At 49.8% G+C, this 21,807-nt stretch overlaps 1 protein-coding gene across 1 annotated transcript; it reads right to left on the minus strand.

Annotated features, from left to right (window-relative positions):
• Positions 1–10,123: 10,123 nt before the first annotated feature.
• On the minus strand, positions 10,124–11,047 carry LOC141730087 (olfactory receptor 14J1-like). Its single transcript, XM_074546714.1, has one exon. It carries the CDS (start codon positions 11,045–11,047, stop codon positions 10,124–10,126), a length of 924 nt encoding a protein of 307 aa, XP_074402815.1.
• Between the last annotated feature and the right edge of the window lie 10,760 nt (positions 11,048–21,807).

The raw sequence follows: 21,807 nt of genomic DNA on the forward strand, positions 1-21,807 counted from the left end.
CTTAGGCAGTTATTCTCGCCTTTTGGGGCAAAATTCGGCATCAGACCCACCAACGCATCCACACTGGAGAAAGGCCCTACGAGTGTCCCCAGTGTAAGAAGAGGTTTCAGACCAGCTCCAATCTTCTCCAGCACCAGCGGATTCACACCGAGGAGAGGCCCTTCCACTGCCCTGAGTGCGGGAAGAGCTTCAAGCACAACTCCCACCTCATCAAACACCGGCGCATCCACACTGGGAGAGGCCCTACGAGTGTCCCCAGTGTGGGAAAAGCTTCACCAGCAGCTCTAACTTGACCAGACACCAACAGAGCCACCAGTAAGGGAAGCCCTGCAAATGCCACAAATGCAGGAAGAGTTCATGCACCACTCCAGCTTTATCCCCCATTAGAGGGTCCACATTGGGAAGATCCCTGGTGATCCAGTTTCTCTGTGGTCTATGCTGGGAAGACACCTGTCCCTTTTCCTGCCCTTGCCAAAGCCATGATGTGGGATGGAAGAACATGAGGCTCTGGCCATGGCCGTGTCATTACATTCACTCGCACCTGCGAACATTGCCAGGGGCAGGAAAGGGACTCTCTCTCTCTCCCTGAGGAGAAGTGTGTCCTTTCCAGGTGGGGGAAATGCATGGCCAGGAAGAATCTGTTGTTGATATACTAGTTTTCCCTGTAAACAGTTTTTCTAATCCCTTCTGTTATCAATATCATTTTTGTTTCTGTTTGTTCCTTATCTCGTTGCTGTTCACAATAAATCGTTCTTATCCCAGCCCAGGATCTTTGCCTTTTGTGCTTTTCATGGGAGGTGGGAGGGCAGCGGGGGCAGCGCGGTTTTAGCAAGAGCAGAAAATTGGGGAATCCCATTCCTGCACCCTGGCCCCTGGAAACCAAACATCCCAGCTGGTGCCAGCCCTGGTGGCCATGGCAACAGCCTTGGGAGCGGGTCCCTGGCTGGGGCTGTGGGAACCTCTTCCCTCTGGTGCCCAGGGACAGGAGTGGAGGGAACGGCTGCAGCTGAGTTGGGGCAGGCTCAGGTTGGATGTCAGGAAAAGGTTTTTGCCCAGAGGCTGCTGGGGCCCTGCCCAGGCTCCCCAGGGAAGGGTCCCAGCTCCAGGGCTCTCTGAGCTCCAGCAGTGTTTGGACAGCGCTGCCAGGCCCAGGCTGGCATTGTTGGGGTGTCCTGTGCAGGGCCAGCAGTTGGACTGGAGGATCCTGATGGGTCCCTCCCAGCTCAGCCAATTCTGTGGTTCTGGGATCCCATGAGCCTGGGGATGGGGCTGCCAATGGTTGTCATGGCAACGGGCTGTGGCTGTAGGCCTGAGCTGGTGTCCATGGCAACCACCCCTGGCATGGGGTCTCCATGGGGCTGCCAAGGGACTGAGCATAGCAACAGGGGGCTGGTGATGGTTGCCATGGAAACTGACTATAGCAACAAGGGCTGGTGATTGTTGCCATGGAAACTGACCATAGCAAGAGGGGCTGGTGATGGTTGCCATGTAAACTGAACATAGCAACAGGGGCTGCCAATGGTTGCCATGGCACCTGACCATAGCAACAGGGGCTGGTGATTGTTGCCATGGAAACTGACTACAGCAACAGGGGGGGCTGGTGATGGTTGCCATGGAAACTGACCATAGCAACACGCCTAGTTGGTGATGGTTGCCTGCTAAGCATCAGATTTGTCACAGGCCCTCAGAGGGGTTCCCTGGGTACTTTCCAAGAGTCTCCAGGCTGTTCCAGAGCTGGAATGTCACAGGCACAGACAGGGGCTCCATGGACACCTCCCAGGTCTTTCTGGGGATGGTAAAGAGCCCTGTGGTCAGAGGCAGTCTCAGCCATTCCATGGTGACATCCCAGAGGACCTTGTGCTGCAAAGGCACCGATCTGTCACAGGCACTCACGGGGGCTCCACGGTGGCATCCCAGGAGTCCCCAGGCTGCCAAAGAGCCGGGATGTCCCAGACACTCACAGGGTCCTGTCATGGGCAGGTATATTTATATAAATATGTATTATCTATTTTGGTAATGATTTGACAAAATTGCCTAAATCAGAAATATTTACGCCAGGATGTAAGAGACGTAAAATATATTATACAGAGCACTAGGAAATTATTTCACAGCAACTGTGTTAAGCAAAACCTGTAATTAAGCAGAGATTGATGTCACTCCCCCAGACCAATGACCATGGGCAATTCCCTTTGGCTCAGCCTGGAGCAGTGACCTTGAGGGTGTCCCCACCACTGGGAGGAATCCCCACACCCATCAAGAAAGGAAATGTCAGGAGATGCTGCCATTAAAATTTGGGATGGGGCTTTTCCCGTCTGAGGTGCTGCCCTGTCAGTCAGATGTGCCCAGGCTGGGCCAGCTCAGCAGCTCTGCAGAAGCTCTCAGTGGTGTCACTTGGTTGTTCCTTTGTCTGGGGATTTTTCCAGCTCTGCCACAGCTTCAGGTCCCACTGAGGATGTTGAACTTTGGGATGGAGGAGTCAGGCTGGTTTCAGTATTATTCACCCCTAAAGCAGTGTGACTCCCCTCCTTCATTTCCCACTGGAGGCTTTGCAAACAGGGCCTTGCTGGAGTTGTTGGAGCCCATTGCATGCAGAGCCTCCTGCTCCAGCAGGAACTGCCTTTCCTGTGCCATGAGCAGGGCAGGTCCCGCTGCAGGAAAAGCCCCAGGCCAGCCCCAGCACAGGGAAGGGCTCGGGCACAAGGGCAGAGTGCCATGCTGGGCGCTGGGCCAGGGAGAGCCTGAGGCACCAAAGGCACCTTGGCAGCAGCAGCTGCTTGCAGGCCATGGCCAGAAGCCTCCCTTGGCAGCCCGGCCTGGTGGGCACCCCTGCAGAGCTGCTGCCTCAGGGCTCATTCCTGGCTGGGCTCTGAAAAGCCACTTGTGCTCCAGGAGCCTGACTGGGAAGCCATTGGCCCCAGCGCCTTGGGGACAAGATATTAATGACAAAACTCTTCATGCCAGCAGAGCCAAGGCAGGGGCAGAGGAAAGGGCAGAGCTAGGCCCAGGGGACAGGGCTGCCATGGTGATGGCTGTGAGGTCACTGCCCCTGCAGCAGCCTGGCTGCCCTCAGCAGACATTCTGGCCAGAAGCCTTGTGAGGGCACCCAGCACGGCAGAGAACCTACCCTACAGGAATTCTGTCCCTGGGGATGAGAGTGTCTCAATGGGCAAGGCTGCACAAATCTCCTGCTCTTAGACAATTCCTGGGATGGGGAATCCACTTCTCTGGAAAAACAGCTGCAGTTTCCTGCCACTTTCTTAATTGTAAATGATTTCCTCCTTCTAACAAATGTTTATTTGTCCCCATTCAATTTAAAGATACTGACCTGTTTTCTGTCACTGTATGATTTAGTTGAAAATAACCTGGAATGCTATTTTTCCCTTTTCACAGACCTTGGAGAGGACTCAAAAATCTCCCAGAATGGGATTTGGAGGCCTCATCACAAAACCAGCAGGGAGAGGCTGCAGCCTCTGTGGTCAGTGGAGTAGAGACTGAGGACTGAAAGGGAATAGCCTGGGAGGAATTGAATGGTGATGTCAGACTGGAGCTTTTCTTCCTGGAGGATATAAGCATGAGAAGGAAATAATGGCAGCAAGGGCAGCTGGAGAGGCCCACACTCAATACCAGAAGAAAGGAATTTCCCTGGCAGGGCAGGGCTGTGGTGCAGCACGTCCCCAGCAGGAGCCTGGAGCAGCCCAAGGCTCTGTGTGGGCAGGCAGAGGCAGGCAGGAGGCAGAGCTGTGAGCAAAGGAAGGGCCCAGCCAGGTGGGGCAGCTGGGGCTGTGTGACTTCACAGGGGCTGTGTGACATCACAGGGGGCTGTGTGAAATCACAGGGGCTGTTTGAGGTCCCTGGGGAGGTCACTCTGCCCCGGCCCCCCTCACAGTTCCCCCCCAGAGCAGTCCAACCCTGCTCGTGCACAGCGGGGTCCCCTGTCCCCCCGGGTCCCACCGCCCCCGGCCCGGCAGCCTCCCCCAGAGGATGTTCCACGAGATCGACCCCAGAGCCTGACACGGGGCTGGGGGCTGGGGCCCTGGGGGTGGCACAGGGGGACAGGGACCCCCCGGCAGCGTCCCTGTGTCCCCCAGGGCCAGAGCCTGGGCCAGGGCTCCTTCACCCTGCTACCAACAATGCCTTGAGAGCACTGAAAAAATCCCCCGCAAGGGAGCAGCAAAAACCAGATTGAATATTAAGACACAGCAGCACAAAGTTCCTTGGCAAGAGTCACTCTGCTCCTGACTGGACACTTCAGGCACAACAAGGAAACAAAGCAACAACAAAACAAAACAGAATCCAAACAATCAAACCAGAAATTTACTGAGAACCAGGGCTTTCATTCCAAAGGAAAAGAACTGTCCTTCATATCTAGGTGCCCATGGCCAGAATTGGGATTTCACCTCCAGTATTCCTTATTGTGAAAGGGTGGAGGAGTTTCTTGGCTCAAGACATTTCATATGTGGGGAGTGTTGCAGTGTGTTGCAATTTCCTGTTTTAAACTTCCCAGCCCCTTCCCAGGTGTGGCAATTTCCTGTTTTAAACTTCCCTTCCCCTTCCCCTTCCCCTTCCCCTTCCCCTTCCCCTTCCCCTTCCCCTTCCCCTTCCCCTTCCCCTTCCCCTTTCCCCTTCCCCTTCCCCTTCCCCTTCCCCTTCCCCTTCCCCTTCCCTTTCCCCCTCGCCCCCTGCTGGGCTGTCAATCAGTCTTAACATTCCAGCAAGGCCATGGTGTGGTTGGTCAGGTTCAAAAGATGCCCCTGTGCCCAGAGGTCATTGGTCTGTCTGGTTGTCATCGTTCCCTGAGACCCTGCCCCTCCCACCTGGTTGGTGGCTCACCTGTCCCTTCCCTCCCCCTTCCCCCGGAGCTTAAAAAGTCACTCAGGCCATGCGGTCGGGATTCTGTTGGAGCTGTTCCCTAAGATTCAGATGTCTGTGACCATGGAATAAACTCTTGATATTAACCCTCTGGCAGAATCTGTCTCCTTTTCCTCCTCACCTTAGCCTGAAGCCTTCCCACCTGAGGCAAACTGAGTTTCTACAAGCCTGAACTTGTTTCGGTGCTCAGCTGCACCATCCAGCCAGCCAAAAGTGTCTCTGAGGTGAAACACCACAGTTGCCGCCTTTCGCCCAGGAGCAGGGCTCGGACGAGCCCAGGCACAATCTACCTGGTAATATTGGGATCTTATTCCAATAGGGGAGGAAGGTGCAGGTCCAGCCCTCCCCTGCCCAGGAACCCCAGCCCTGCCCTGCCCTGGAACCCCAATTCCCCCAGAGCCTCTATGCCAGCCCAGCAGTGGCTGCCAGTCCCTGGCACAGCACAGGCAATGCTCCACAGCCACCTCTGCAGCCCCAGCCCAGCTCCTGAGGGACCAAATGACCCACAGTCCCAGCTGGGGGAAGGGCCCACGGAGACCAAGGGGTATTGAAGGCTGACCACAAAGCAAGCACACATCTTGGCCCTACCTCCTCTTGGAATTTCCATCTAAACACTGCTGGAATCCAGGAGTTGGTACCTCTGTGTATGCTCCTCTGTATCCTTTTTGCCTCTCTCTCTTTCTGTCCTTTTCTTCTATTTGAATACTGTAAAATTCAAATAGCTTAGAGGTTTTGAAGGTGAATGGGCCAAGTCAGTGCTTTAAGAAGTGTTCTGTGTTGATTGAATGTCATATTAAATCTTTTGCCAAAAATTCTCTGACTTTCTAAAGTTACCTGTAAAGACTGGTTGTTTTGAGCTCTTGAGGATCTCTTATTAGTGTTTCTCCAGGGAGTCCAATTCAGAATACAGAAACAATTGTAATTCCTTTTAAATATCTCCTTGACAGAGTTTTCTACTGGATGGAAGTCAGGGCTTGTGTGTTCTGCTTGGCACAGCCCAGGCAGGGCTTTCCCAGCCCCATTCCACACTTCATTTCCCAGTTGGAGCTGCTGATGCCTCTGAGTTGTGCTGCCCCAGCCCCAGGGACGCTCTCCTTGTCTGCCCATTCCCCCACGGTCTCTGGGCAGGGATGGCCTCAGTGGGGGCTGCTGACATCCTCAGCACCTTGGAGGCTGCTGCTGAATTTTCCTGCTGCAGAGGCTTGTTCAGCCTTCAGCTCTTCAGTGCAGGAATTCAGTGTCCCAGGGCTCATTAACATTCAGAACAGCTACACAAGCTAAGCTTCTGGGAATAATTTGATTTAAGTGTTCAAATCAAATGTGTGGTTAATTAGTCAGATTTCAGAAGCCAATTCAATGTGAATACCCTGAATTTAAAAAAACAGCAAGAAAATATTTTTTTAGGTCCTGTAATTTTTTTTTTTACTAGTAATTCATTGAAATGTGCAATCTCCAATTGACATTGAATCCAAGTGCCTCCTCATGCAGTTTGACTGGGTATGAAAATCAAGACCTTTCATGGCTGACAATCAATCAGACTCTGTCCCTACCCCCACCCCACCATTTTCCCCATCCAAGGCTGGCACTCAGAGCAGCCTTGTGCAAATCTGAGCTCCCTCAAGCCCACACTGGACCTAGTTGAACAGAACACAGTTGAACAGGATATAACTTAAAAAAAATTACACCATTAAAATAACAATCACACAATTACAAACTCTTCCCTGAGCTATGTGCAATGTCCCAGCATGTCTGATGAGTCCACTGTTCACAACTGATTTGCATGCTAAAATTAATTTTTGACTAATGTGGTTCTGTGATAGATATAAACACAATTAAGTTCTTGTATCAGGATTCTTGTCCTGGACTGAGGACATAAAAGCTCAAACAATTCCTGATTTGCAAATCTATCAGTGGTGGATGGAGAAGGGAGGTCAGGCTGCCCTTGGTGTTGAGGAAATGCTGAAAGCAGCCTGACTCATTCCATCTCCTCATGTCCTGACTGATCTCTTCTGTTTCCCCTTCCACCCTTTGGCTTTTGTCTCCTCCCAGCCCCCTGTGAAGAGCCTGGCTCTGTGTTCTCCATCCCCTCCTGGCTGGCACTGCCAGGCTGGCATGAGGAGCCCCTCAGCCTTCCCTGCTCCAGGCTGGACCAGCCCAGCTCCCTCAGCCTCTGCTCACAGCCCAGGGGCTCCAGCCCCACCTTGGAGGCCCTTCCCAGACTCTGCTCCAGCTGCCAGACATCTTTCCTGTCCTGGGCAACCCAACCCAGGCAACAGTGACATGGATAATCCCAGTCCTGGATGTCCTGGTCACACAGCCCTGGCCCCTTGTCCCCTGTCAGGCTCTGGGGTGGATCCTGTGGAACATCCTTTGGTGGAGGCCGTGGCTCCAGGTGAGCCGGGGGGATCCCAGGGGCCAGGGACCCTGCTGGGCATGGACAGCATTGGAGCTGTTGGGAGAAACGGTGATGGGGAGCTGGGGCAGAGTGACCAACCCAGTGACCTGACACAGCCCTGCTGGGATGTCACACAGCCCCTCTGGGATGTCACAGCCTGCTCTGGGATGTCAGACCTCTGCCCTGTATTGTCACAGCTGGCTCTGTGTTGTCACAGATGCAGTCTATGATGTCATAGTTCCCAATGACCTCACGTAACCTGCTCTGTGATGTCATAGCCCACTCTCTTACCTCATGTTACCAGATCATAAATTGTCTCCATCAGGTGAGCTCACACCTGGAGCTTGTTCTCCACAACCCCAGGCCTATGGTAACCAAACAATGCTCATTGTGTGAGAAGGGGAACTGGAAGTTCAGGAGCCTCAGTATCCTGCCAGCTCCGCCAGGCCCACTGGAACATTGGGGTCCGTGACCACCAGGAACCACCACAGAGACCCCCATGACAGAAGAACACATGTAAAAGGTTAGGGGAAATATGCTAATGATTTTGGGGAAATGATCATTATATATATGTTTAGTCCAGGACAATAAATGAATATGTGTACAAAATACAAAATATAAACAGAAACTTTCCTGCACTCAGCATGCACAGCTTTGGAAGGAGCTGTACCCCGTGCATCCAGCTGAATAAAGAATGCTGCATCCAAATGCTGCATTGGTGTTAAGGAATTTTCTGGTTTACAGAATTTTTGGTAACACTCCCACTGCCAAGGAAAGCTCTTTCTGCTGCTGTTCACAAACAGAGAAGGGCTGGTGGCAGATGTGGGGCTCAGAGGCTGCCTGGGGCACAGTGACCATGAAATAATCATGTTTTCAATGTTCTGTGAAAGAAGGAGGGGCAGCAACAAAACTTCTATACTGGAATTAGGAAGGGCAGACTTTGGCCTTTTTAGGATTCTGATTTGGGCAGCACTAAATCAGGTACTGATTTTTTTACAGGAAACATCTCTAAAAACAAAGGGATCCAGGAAGGATGGACACATTTCAAGAAAGTAATCTTAAGAGGGAAGGAGCAGCCTGTCCCAGTATGACAAAAGATGAGCAGGTGAGGAAAATTACTGGCCTGGCAGGGCATGGAGCCTTTGTGGGAACTCAGGGAGAAAAAGGACCAGCAGCTCAGGAAGTGTTTAATGATGTCGTTAGGTTATACAGAAAGAAGATTAGAGAGGTTAAAGCTCCATTAGAATTCAATCTAGTGGCTTCTGTGAAGAAAAAAAAAGAGTTTTTATTTAAAAATTATAGCAAAAGAATGGAGAAGAAGAACCTCTAATCTTTATTGAATGCAATGGAGAATATAGTAACTGAAGATAAGGAAAAGGCTGAGCTACTTAACATCTTGTTTGCCTCAATTTTCAATATTAGGACAGGTTTACCTCAGGACAAGTGTTCTCCTGAGCTTGTAGATGGGCACAGGGAGCAGAACAGCCCCTGTAATCCAGGAGGAAGCAGTTAGTGACCTGCTGAGCCACTCAGGTGCTCACAGGTGTATGGGATCAGATGACATCCATCCCAGGGGGATGAGGGAGCTGTAGATGAGCTCCCCAGGCTGTGCTCCATCATTTACCATCAGTCCTGGCTCAGCGGGGAGGTCCCAGAGCACTGGAGGTGCCAGTGTGAGCCCATCCCCAAGAAGGGCTGGAAGGAGGAGCTGGGGACCTCCAGGCCTGTCAGCCTGACCTGGGTGCCTGGCAAGGTTATGGAACAGATCACCTTGAGTGCCATCACAGGGTGCCCACAGGATGGCCAAGGGGTCAGAGCCAGCCCGCGTGGATTTAGGGGTGGCAGGTCCTGCCTGACCAACCTGGTCTCCTTTTATGACCAGGTGACGCACCTGTGGATGCAGGAAAGGCTGTGGATGTTGTGTGCCTGGACTTTAGCAAATCCTTTGACATTGTCTCTGACAGCATTCCCTGGAAAAGCTGCAGCTCATGTCTTGGGCAGTTCCCTCCTGCTGGGAGATTTAAGAGCTGGCTGGAGGCTGGGCCCAGAGAGTGGTGGGGATGGTGCTGCACCCAGCTGGTGTCCAGGCACTGGTGGTGTCCCCCAGGGATCTGTGGTGGGCCCAGTCCTGTTTAATATCTTCACTGATGATCTGGGTGAGGGGATCAAGTCCACCACTCACAAATTGCAGATGGCACCAAGCTGGGTGTGAGTGTGGATTCTGTGGGAGCATAGGAGGGCTTTGCACAGTTACTTGGACAGGTGGATCCAGGGGATGAATCCAATACGGTCAGGTTTAACAAGTCCAAATGCCGGGTCCTGCACTTTGGCCACAACAACCCCCGCAGTGCTACAGGCTGGGGACAGAGTGGCTGGACAGCAGCCAGGCAGAAAGGGACCTGCAGGGACTGATGGACAGCAGGTTGGAAATGAGCCAGCAGTGTGCCCAGGTGGCCAAGAAGGCCAATGGCTCCTGGCCTGGATCAGGGATGGTGTGGCCAGCAGGAGCAGAGCTGCTGTGCCAACACTAATCTGCCCCCAGCTCTGCACACAGACATTGCTGCTTCAACTCCAGAGTAGGGAACATAAGGGCATCTCTGGAAAAAAATTGGCTGGGAGATCCTTTAGTTCCTTTAAAGCCACCAAGAGTGCAGCCCCTCATTGACACAGTCTCTGGCCACAGGGAAGGTGGAGAGAAACAAAATGAGAAATGGCAAAAACAATGACATTTCTTTGTGGACAATATGAAAAACTAATACAAAGGAAAAAAAGAACAAACCACAACCAAAGCAACAAGGAGTATGAAAGATGTCCTTTAGTAGAAGTGATTGGCAGAAATTGGCCAGCAGTTTAATGTTCCTAAAACCATCCAGTGATCAGTCTCCACACTGCAGCCTTGAGCTCCTGGTTCCTCAGGCTGTAGACGAGGGGGTTCAGGACTGGAGGCACCACCGAGTACAGAACTGACAGGGCCAGATCCAAGGATGGGGAGGACATGGAGGGGGGCTTCAGGTAGGCAAACACTGCTGTGCTGACGAACAGAGAGACCATGGCCAGGTGAGGAAGGCAGGTGGAAAAGGCTTTGTGCCGTCCCTGTTCAGAGGGGATCCTCAGCACAGCCCTGAAGATCTGCACATAGGAGAAAACAATGAACACAAAACAACCAAATTCCAAACAGATTGAAAACCCAAGGAGCCCAAATTCCCTGAGGTTTGAGTGTGAACAGGTGAGCTTGAGGATCTGGGATACCTCACAGAAGAACTGGCCCAAGGCATTGCCATGGCACAGAGGCAGGGAAAATGCATTGGCCGTGTGCACGAGACCAGTGAGAAAGCCACTGGCCCAGGCAGCTGCTGCCATGTGGGCACAAGCTCTGCTGCCCAGGAGGGTCCCGTAGTGCAGGGGTTTGCAGATGGACACATAGCGGTCATAGCACATGATGGTCAGGAGGTAATACTCTGATCCAAGAAAGAAGAAAACCAGAAAGACCTGAGCAGCACATCCAGTGTAGGAGATGTTCCTGGTGTCCCAGAGGGAATTGTGCATGGCTTTGGGGACAGTGGTGCAGATCATGCCCAGGTCAGTGAGGGCCAGGTTGAGCAGGAAGAAGAACATGGGCGTGTGCAGGTGGTGGCCGCAGGCTACGGCGCTGATGATGAGGCCGTTGCCCAGGAGGGCAGCCAGGGAGATGCCCAGCAAGAGGCAGAAGTGCAGGAGCTGCAGCTGCTGCGTGTCTGCCAGTGCCAGCAGGAGGAAATGGCTGATGGAGCTGCTGTTGGACATTTCCTGTGCCTTGGCATTGGGATCTGTAAAAAAATTGATCATGGAACACTTGAGTTTGGAGAGGACTTTAAATATCCCAGCGCAGCCTGGGGGCACTTTTCCCCCACTGCCTGCCCAGGGCTCTGCTGCCTGGAGCTGTCCGTGCCAGCTGCTTCCCTGTGCCCAGGGCTGGGCCCTACCAGTGCTGCCAGAGCCCAGCCCAGCCCTGGGGGCTCAGCTCCGCCCTGCAGACCCCTCCCAGCTCAGGCACTGCCGAGGGGCAGCTTCAGCTCTGCAGGCTCTGATGGCAACATCAGAGCAACCCTGAGGAGGTCGGAAAAGCGACACTGATGCTGCCTCTAAGGGGCCCTGTGCTGATTTCTGTCTTTGCCTGCTTTATACAGATCTGAGAGATTTTTTTTTTTTCCTCAGCCTGAACTGAGAGATGAATATCTATGTGCAATTTCCCATCAAGGCAACCCAGAGCAGTAGATTAAAAAAGCAGGATTTTCCCTTTTATGAAGCCCCTGCCTTGCTGTGCTCCCTGTATAAACCACTTGGAAATGTTCTGCAGTTAAATGCCATGCTGGGAGCAGTCCTGAACAATGCAGCATCCTCCCCACACAAGGAGAACACTTCCAAGCCTTACCAGCTGTCTCCTCCCACCCACATCTTGTCCCCCAGTGCTGGGAGCAGCTGCCAGGGCTGGCTGAGAGTTGTCCCTGGCAGGCAGCAGAGTCCCTGCCCCAGCACAGTGCCCTGGGCTGCAGGACCCTGCTCTGCAGGACAGCCCTGGGCACCCCTGGCTGCTCTGCCCAAGAGACAATCAGAGAATGTACTCACAGGGTCTGTAGGCTTTGGGATGTTCCAGCTTTAGGAGATCACTCCAGGAGCTGCAGCTGCATTGTCCTGCAGCCAGAGATTTCTGTGCCAAGGGCTGGCAGTGATTCTGCCCCAGGCACTTCTCAGCACCTTCCCAGCCCTGACTGATTGAAGCTCTATGTGCTGTGTGCGGGGTGGCTGCAGGCAGTGCCCCAGCCCTGCTGGGCTGGCAGAAGAGCTGCTCATCAAGAGAAATGTGCTTTTGAAGCTCTTCATGGTTACCAGGAGCTGCCTCTGTGCCAGGAGCCCAGCCCAGCTCAGCAGCACAGACACAGCACAAGGACTTTAATGAGCCTCTGGGGCTTTGTGCTCAGGCCCTGAACATCAGCCCCTGAGAGGGAGCTGAAGAAACCTCTCCAGAACTCCAAGGCAGAATCCAGCTCCAAAGTTTCTTGGACTTTTAATGGGTCCCACTGAGGGACACAACTGAGAAAGTGTCCCCAGGCCCTAGGCAGAGAAGAGAACTGGAGGCAGTGATGACAGGTGGGGACAAAGAGAAGCCAAGTCTTGGTGCCCTGGGGCACAGCAGGGTCTGTGCCACCAAGGGCTGTGAGGAGACACCTTGTCCTGAAGCCCTGGGACCTCCTGGCACAGCCCCATCCAGGCTGGGCACTGTCAGCCCCTTGTCCTGCCCTCAGCTTTCCCCCTTAGCCCACATCCCAGTGGCCTCAAGGATCTGCAGGAAGGAGTCCCTGGGGAGCCTTGGTCAGGAATGGCCCTGGGGGCTCCTTCATGCTCCCTGCAAGGACTGCAGGTTTTTCAAAGAACTTTGGGTTTGGCTTTTGCGTTGGAGTCTCTGAGAGATTTGTGCAATCATGGCCTCCAATTATCTGCTATAATTAGTCCCTGGAGAGGCTTTGTCAGTAACAACACTCAGTGGGGCTCATTAATACTTCAAGGTGCTTCAGTTATTTTAGGGTACTTGGTGTTTTCCTTTTGATACAGACTCTGTGAGAGGTTTGTGCAATCATGGCCCCAATTATCTGCTTTAACGAGTCCCTTGAGAGCTTAGTACTGAAACTTAGTGGTGCTCATTAATACTTTGAGGTACTCAAGATTTTTAAAGGTATTTTAAGGATTTAAGGTTACTTTTAGGTACTTTTAAGGATTTTCCTTTCCACACTGTGTCTCTGAGAGGTTTTTGTGCCATCCTGGCCTCCAAATCTCTCCTCCAAAGAGTCCATGAGGAGCCTGTGTTGAGGATGGACCTCAGTATGACCCATTCATGCTTTGAGACACTTTGGGTGTTTCCTCTGACTTTTCCTCCTGGAAAGGTTTGTGCCATCTCCTCTCAGGCCATGAGGTTCCAGTGCTCAGGTCAAAATGCACCACGGGGCTCATTAGGATCAAGCAATTCTTGACAAACCATGGCTCTGCCTTGATTTCGCTCTGGTCTCATGCAGTTCATCAGGAAGGTTTCCTTTTATGTTTTGGTTCTCCAATTTGAGATTTCTTGGTGAATGCATCAATTATTGTGGTGTGTTCAGTTTTGGCTGATTACCAGTGCACTCACTAGAATATACTTACTCATTTCCTGCTGTGAGATAGGATTAGGAGAAAGGCAAAACAGGCTCAAAACTTTAAAAGGGTATAAAGAAAAGTTTATTAATAGCAACCAAAAGAAAGTGTAATAGGAATGTTGGGATCGGCGGGACAAATGCGGCATGCAATATGAGTGATCAGCAAATATCAAACTTTATTGATAGATACACATCTTTATGTCAGTGTTAATGAGGCTCATACATATTGCAAAGGCGAGCTCACTATTGGCTAGTAACTTATCAGCCAACTACGCTTACTTCTGCATTCTTGTGGATATTTTATTGAAACTTTTCTTCGTATTTCTGCCAAAGTTGTTCTCCCTTATCCTGTTGTTGCACTAGGGGCACAATGTCCTTGCCTGTTATTGGACACTGACTACTGACTCCTATACTTGTCCCCTTCAAGCTTAACCAGCGGCATTATGTCAACATGACCTTTCTCAGCTAGCCAACTGTCCACAAAGCTCTCCACACTTCCCTCGTTTTTCTGTTGGACAAGCATAGTCTGATTAAATGCAGGAGATATCATCCTTTGCACCATGTTCTGTAAGCAAATGCTAAAACACGGCAAATTTAACACTACTAACAGAGCTATAATGCCCAGTAAAATGCTAACTTTAGCAACAGAACGTAACCATCATCCCAGGCCTAACGATGAGAGCCATCCATCAATACCGAAACCTGATTCTACCTGTAAGTTTCCAGTTAACCTTCACAATTCTGCGAGCTGGGTATGGATGGACTGCAAATGGTCAGAAGGATTCATGCAACACATGCCCTCAAATTCTTCACAGCCATGGCCTTGTGCAAGTAAAAGAAAGTCAATCACAGCTCTATTCTGAAGCGTTGCATGACAAATAGAATCAACATCAAGCAAAAGGCTAGAAAGTGCCAAAGAGGTGGCATTGGTTTGCTTTGCAAGCCAGCATCCCAACTTATTTAGGGCACCATGGGCACCTGCAGCTGCCACCCCTGGAGTCAGAAAGGATGCTGCCATTATGGCCCCAAATTATACATCGTCCCTACAGTCAGCAGTAAATGCATGGATCATTCTCTTATGTCGATGATGGCGGTGGCTCATGTTTAATATCATGGACGTATTGGGTGTAAGCAGAGAAAGCCAGCCAATTGTACATGGCCCCCCTGTGCAGCATCAATGGGACACCAGGCCAAGCACAGTCCCCACAGATTAAGAAGTAACCTGCTGGCACTTGAATAGGGTTATTTGATGAGATTGATACTTTCCCTGTGGTATGATTGCACCAAGCTGTTGCATTACAATACAGATCCATGCTCGAAGTTACAATAGTGGAATTGTTTTTTGCTGAAAGCTGGCTTCTATGGTTAAAATTAACACATGCATCTGCCTTCACTGAACCTAACAGCTCCAATTCTTGGGGTTCCTGTGGTGCTATGGGGAAGTGAGAAACCCATTGGTCCCAATTATCTACACTTGTCCTGGGATTGTCAGTTTTGCAGGTGGGTACACTTGAGGGACATGGCCAGGGATCTGCTGGTAGCCCAACCAAGCAAGTTGTAAATGGGTTACCGGGAGAAGGTAATGACAGGCAAATAGCCTCCTGGTTAGTTAAGTTTGCCACGTGACCCAAATGTTACTCTTAGGCTGAGGTGGGGCCCATGCATGATGAGTTTTCACTTTTCCGGCCGCATCTGCACTGTCTGCTAAGAGGGTTAGGATTAGCAAGGTAACAGCATAAATTTGCCACATCACCCTGGTCTCCCCAGGCACTGCTTTGAACCACCCAGACATTTGAGAGATAAACATGTTTCCCACAAGTCATTAAGAATGTCTCTTCTTTCTTTTCCCCTTCTTTCTCCTTGATCTGCCCAGATTTAACCTCTTTAGGTCTCTCAGACAATTGTCCCATGCTTGGTTGGGATCTTGATCTGCAGAAATTGGATCTATTATACTTGTCTGTGAAAGAGGAACACCCCTACTGCACTTAATCTGTAAAATATGTGACTTGGACTGTCCCAAAGTACGTTTAACTAAATGCTGGGTTTCCCACCTAAACCATGCAATAATTTTCTGTTGTGGTGATTCATAGAACTCTAACCCTTGGAAGCCAGGTAATCCTGTAAAAGGCCTGGAGTTCTGCTTGCCAGGAGCCCAACTGCCAATAAAATCCACAGTTCCTGCACCACAAGTCAGGTAATTTGGTCTGATGTACCCACTTACTTTGCTGACAGCCCCCACAAAAAAACAATACCCATGCAGCACACTGTCTATTATGACAATCAATACTAGCTAGGTTCCTAAGCCCTCTAAATTCAAACATAGAAAGTGCTTGAAGCGGGCTTAGTATATAATCTAAGGATTTACACCGATGAATCGCTCGGTCGATAGCCAAAGTACACTGTCCTTTCAGCTTAAGAAGTATTGGTCGAAGGATGATCAACAGCTTCGTCTCCACTCTCTGACGGTCTTCTGCACTCAGTTGATGGAGTTCTGGTGGTTCCATCTAACACAGCTGCTCGGGTCCATTTAGCAGGTACCCATAAGGATCCTGTAGGGGTAGAAACACAAAGTATCCGCGGCCCCAATATAACACCTTAGCAGGACCTTGCCATTGTCCTGTTTTGGGATCTCTGTATTTTACCCATACGTCTTGCTTTACACTTTCTTTCTCCTGTACATAGTGGCGAATTACAGCAGGAACCTTGCTTTCCCCAAAACCACACAAGTGATTCAAAACAAATAAACACCTTAACAGGCTTTCTTGCAGCTCTCTAATATCCTTGTATTTACCTAGATATCTTTTCAAGGTACCATTAGCTCTTTCTACGATTACTTGCCCTGTCCGGGAATTAGGGATGCTTGTCACATGTTCTATTCCCCACATTGGCATAAACTGCTTTATTCTTTTGCTGCAGTAGGCAGGCCCATTATCTGTCTTAATACACCGTGGCACTCCCATTACAGCAAAGCAGCTGCTGAGATGCCTCTCCACTTGTCCAGCTTTCTCACCAGTCTGTGCTGTGGCCCATATAAAATGACTATAGGTGTCTATAGTAACATGCACATACTTCATGCTATCAAACTCAGCAACATGTGTGACATCCATTTGCCAGGTCTCATTTGCATTCAACCCTCTTGGGTTAACTGCCAGACCTAACCTGCAGCCCCCATTATGATGACTACATATGGGACAGGCTTTGACTATTGCCTGTGCCTCGTCCATAGATATCTGAAATTCTCTATGGAGACCTTTTGCATTTTGGGGAAACATGGAATGTGACTCTCTGGCCATAGTCTGCCTGGGAATTGGAGTAATTTGTGTGATTGAGACTAGCTTATCTGCTCATGCATTACCCTCTCCCTGACCAATATCACATTTGTGACTTCTGATATGGATAACAGAAAAGGGATGTTTTCTCAGCCTAATCGCCCTCTGTAATTGAATAAACAGCTCATGTAACCTCCTGTTTTGAACCTCTTTTACGGAGGCATCCTCTATTCACTCACACACTCCTGCAACATACAAAGAATCTGTTACTATGTTGAGGGGCCCCAAAAATGCATCATGGCCCATACAACAGCCAATAGCTCCATTGTTTGTAAAGTATCCAACTCGGAAGCCTGGAGAATCTGATGGTGCCATTGTCCCTTTTCCTGCCAGGTCACTGCAGCAGTTCTTGATTTTCTTCCTGCATCCGTGTAGACGTTATAGCATCCGACAGGGGCTTCTGTGATCTTTTTGGGCACTGAATCCAACCCCACTGCCCTACCCAGTTCAATGGTATATTGGGAATATCATCAGTGGCAATCACGCTTCCAGCTCCCAGCAGGGCCTCTTGTAATTCCATACTGTTTGTCAGGTACCAGGTCAACGTGTCTTTCTTCATTGGTATCCATAGCTGATCAGGCTCCTTTCCCGTAATCTGTAATGCCCGTTCACAACCCTTCTTTAGCAGGTCAGCCAAAATTTCGATTTTTTGAAGAAGGGTTTTATGCTGTTGAAGTGGAAGAGATATCCATTCTAAGGCCCACGCCTCCCCCGTTTTTCTGTTTTGCTGAATAAGTGAACCTAGTGAAAATTTAGTTCTACAACAAACTGTCAGCTGTATGGGGAAGTTAAGATCTCGTCTCCGGACACTGCCCTGAGTTACACAGTCCAATATCTGCTGAAGTGTCTTAACCTGCTCAGAGGTTATAAGGACAGGTTGTGCTGGGTCAGTCCCTTGTAGTAAAAGTCGAAGTTCATCTAACAATTCATTTGGAAAGCCCACAATAGGGCGCAGCCACTGCAGATCACCAAGAAACTTTTGAGCATCATGCAATGTATGTTTTTTTAATATTCAATTGCAATTTCTGGGGGTAACAACCCGATCAGTAAGTGTCCATCCCAAATATTTCCAGGGTGCAGATAATTGAATTTTTCAGGAGCTACAACCAAGCCATGTAGTTCCAGGGCCTTATGTATTTCTTGAATTTGTTGACCTGTAAAAGGTTGCGGCTGTGCAAAGAAAATATCATCCATGTAATGATAAATGGTTGTTTTGGCCCAGGCCTGTCGCAAAGGTTGTAAAGCATTGTCAACATACAGCTGACACAAGGGGGCGCTGTTGCGCATTCCCTCTGGAAGAGTAAGCCATTCAAATCTCTTGTCTGGTTCTTCTTCCCTATTTAAAACCGGTAAGGTAAATGCAAACCTCCGAGTGTCTTGAGAGTGAAGAGCAATAGTAAAAAAGCAGTCCTTAAGATCCACAATTAAGAGTGGCCAGTCCTTTGGCAACATGGCTGGGTTAGGCAAACCTGTTTGTAAGGCTCCCATAGGCTCCATTTGTTCATTGACAGCCTGTAAATCTTGTAGTAAACGATACTTTCCCGACTTCTTTTTAATAACAAAAATAGGGGTATTCCATGGGCTTACTGACAACTGTAAATGACCCTGATCATATTGTTCTTGTACTAGTACATGTGCTTGTTCCAGACTTTCCCTTTTTAATGGCCATTGCTTATCCCACACTGGTGTGTCCATGTTCCAAATGAGTGGGATTGGGAAAGTCCACGCAATGGCCATTAGCCCAAAGGGTACTCATTTGTCAGCACTACCTCCATTTGAGCCAAAATGTCCCAACCAATGAGGCACTGCACAGTAGGGGGCAAAGGTAAAACTGAGAAAACACTCCATAAAATTTTTCCGTCGATAATTTCTGATAACATGGGTGATTTTCTTGCAAGCGTTAAGCCTCCAACCCCGGTAACTGCTACTGTGGTTGGCTGTAACGGCCAGTTGTGGGGCTAGCAATCCAGGCTGATAATGCTGGAGTCTGCGCCAGTATCTAATAAACCTTCCAAGGTTTGCCTGTCACCCTGATACTCTATCAATACAGCACGTTTTGGCTGATAGTTTAAATTCATTGTTAACAGAGTAAGTCCTCCAGTGGAGCCAAAGCCCTGTTCCCCCCTGGACTGTGATTGATGAGGGGGTAATGTTTTAGTCACTTGTTCCAATGGAACTAATTGAACTATCCTCTGTCCTTTTTTGATTCGTATCGGTGGAAAAAGGGTATGTACCATAACACAAATTTCCCCAGTAAAAGAAGTGTCTATTACCCCAGTTAAAACAAATAATCCCATCATGGTGGCTGATGATTGCCCCAGAAGCAAAGCTCCCATAGGCTGTCCATCAATGATGATTGGTCCCTTTATTTCAGTCAGGACCTTTTCTGGTTGGGTGGTCATCAATGTTACTGCTACTGAGGCTGCCACATCCAGCCTGAGGCTCCTGGCGGTGGCTGGTTGAAGGGGGGCTGGGCTGAGGTGTTGGCAGCTGCTACTTGTGTCTGGGCGTGGGGGCTGTTGGTCACACTGGGCCTCCTGGTTCCCGAGTGGCATCGGCAGGCTCCGGTATTGTGGGTATCCAAGCAACAGCTGTGACACCAGATGCTAGCTGCTTGGCAGGCTCGCCGGGTATGTCCCATGCCTCCGCACCGGTAACATTTAAATCGGCCAGTAGATGGAGATTGTGGACTACTTGTTGCTGCTACTTGTAGGGGCGCAAGGGTGGCAAGGACTTGACTCTGTGATGCTGCTGCCTGCTCCTTCAAACCTGTCCCTAGCTCTTTAATAGCTTCTGCTAACATCGCCTAAGTCCCTACGGGCACATTTGCCATGCGTTCTAAAGCTTCTTCTATAGTCCAATTAGCTCCTAGGGTATTTAACACATTTTTCGTAGCCTGGTTGCTATTTTGAAGCGCACACTGCTTCAATAGGGCCCTTTTCATGAAATCTGCCACTCCAGATCTCTTGATAGCAGCGGCTGCCTTATCTATAAAAGACCCAAACGATTCACCTCTTCCTTGCTTTATACCCATGTATGAGGGAACCCTGCCTGGTTCTTTTATCCTGTCTATAGCTAGCCTCACCAGTCGCATAGCCTCTCGACATTTATCAGGACCGATTAACGCTTGTGCATCTGTTTGAGCAAAAGCCCCTATGCCCAATAATCCATCTAAGGTTATCCCCTGTAAAGGGTCACCTGGTTGCCGTACCACTGCTATGCACTCCTGGCAGAGTGCTTGCCAATGTGCATTAAACAGAAGCTGCTGATGTTGAGTAAAAATAAGCTTCGCTATTCCTCTGCAATCGGCTGGCAATAACACCTGGGTCCCCCAAATATAGTCAAGCATTTGCTTTGTGGGCTCACCGGTCACCCCAAACTGACTAACTGTGGACCGTAACTGCGACAACAGTTTCCAATCTCGGGCAGTAATTGCTGCCTGTAATCCACCCCTGTCCAGAGGAGTATACACCATCGGGCAAGCCACTTCCATAGCTGCTGCCATAGCCTCACTATCCCCCGAATCCATGATCTCTTTTGCTACCGCTGCCCATGCCTTCCACCGCTCTTGTGCAATGGTCCCCGCTAGGTCACTCACTCTCTGCCCCAGGGATCGGCTCATTGCTAGGAGAGGGAGTGGAGGGTGGCCAGGGCACAGGCGATGCGGATGGTGCTGTTATGGGGGGTGAGTTGCTGCGTGAAGCAGGAGTCGATGTTGGTGGCAAGATAACTGTGGATGTGGAATGGGCAATCTGACCAATCTCTATAACTTTTATTCTTACCATGAGCCACAGTAGCTTGCTGTGCTGCCTTCTTTTCTACCTGATATTGTACTAACTCATTATGCACCACTCGCCATAACTTTCCTAACTTCTTTGCAGTTTTATCATCATCTAAAACCGCCTCCCACAGCTTATCTCCAAACTTTCGCCGCTCACTTAATTCATGGATTGTATGAGGATTTTGAAAAAATCCCTGTGCATACCCATAAGCTAATAACCCATGAAGCTTTTTCTGCAAATCTATGCCCTTAACCTGTCGCTTTTTAAAAAGCAAGTAAATAAATCATCTGTTACTTGCCTTTCCATTTTAAACATCAGTGCTGTTGCAGCCCCACAAGGTCGAGGCAGCACGTATCAGCCGGGCTTTCCTTTGACGTCACCCAGGGCCCAGCACCTCTCCCGTTTTCAGCGGTGTTTTTTTTGCTTTCCATGCTGCAGGGATGGACTCGAACTCCTTCACCGATCCCCCGTGGTCGCTGTTACCGATATCACATCGTTGGGGTCACCATGTGTGGAGAGCTTTAATGTGGAGAGCTTTATTAATAGTTGGTTAGCTGAGAAAGGCCATGCTGACATATTGCCACTGGTCAAGCTGAGAAATCAGCAGTCAGCAAGCTGAAAGGAGATGTCAGCAGCTTGCAATCAGTGGCCTTGCTGCAACATGGAGAAAGGGAGTAGAGATTAGTCCTGAATATCTCCTAAGAATATGTAGAAAGTATCAAAAGTAGGACCATAGGAATGTAAAAGTAGGTGTAACTGCTGATATGTAACTAACCAATCCTGAGCTCAACTTTTGCAATATGCATGAAGTTAATTACGAACTGTATTTAACCCGCTGTGCTGATCAATAAAATTGGGCCTGTGATGATCAACCTGATGTCCTGGTCTCCTTCCGTCGACAAATGGTGGAGAATGCGGGCAACGCTGCGGGCAACGATGCGGCAACGTTGAATCCCTGTCCTTTTTTCTCGGATTACAAAGAAAAAAGGGAACTCGCCACGGTCCGGAAGTTGGGTGAGAGTCCTTGCAGCGGGACGGTGCCGGATTATTTATAAAAAGCACCCTTGAGGATCGCTCAAGTCTCTACGTGCCGCCGAAGTCTGGAAGCTGCTAAACAGTGCGCACTGAATAGGTATGGATAGGCAAGCGGCATATGATTTATTCTCCTCAAATTTAGAAAAGCGAGGGGTAAAAGAGATAGATTTAAAAAAGGAATTACCGGGGTTGTTAGCTTATGGTCATTCTATAGGTATGTTTACTAACCCACA

The sequence above is a fragment of the Zonotrichia albicollis genome, chromosome 9 (assembly GCF_047830755.1).
Source record: "Zonotrichia albicollis isolate bZonAlb1 chromosome 9, bZonAlb1.hap1, whole genome shotgun sequence".
Lineage (NCBI taxonomy): Eukaryota > Metazoa > Chordata > Aves > Passeriformes > Passerellidae > Zonotrichia > Zonotrichia albicollis.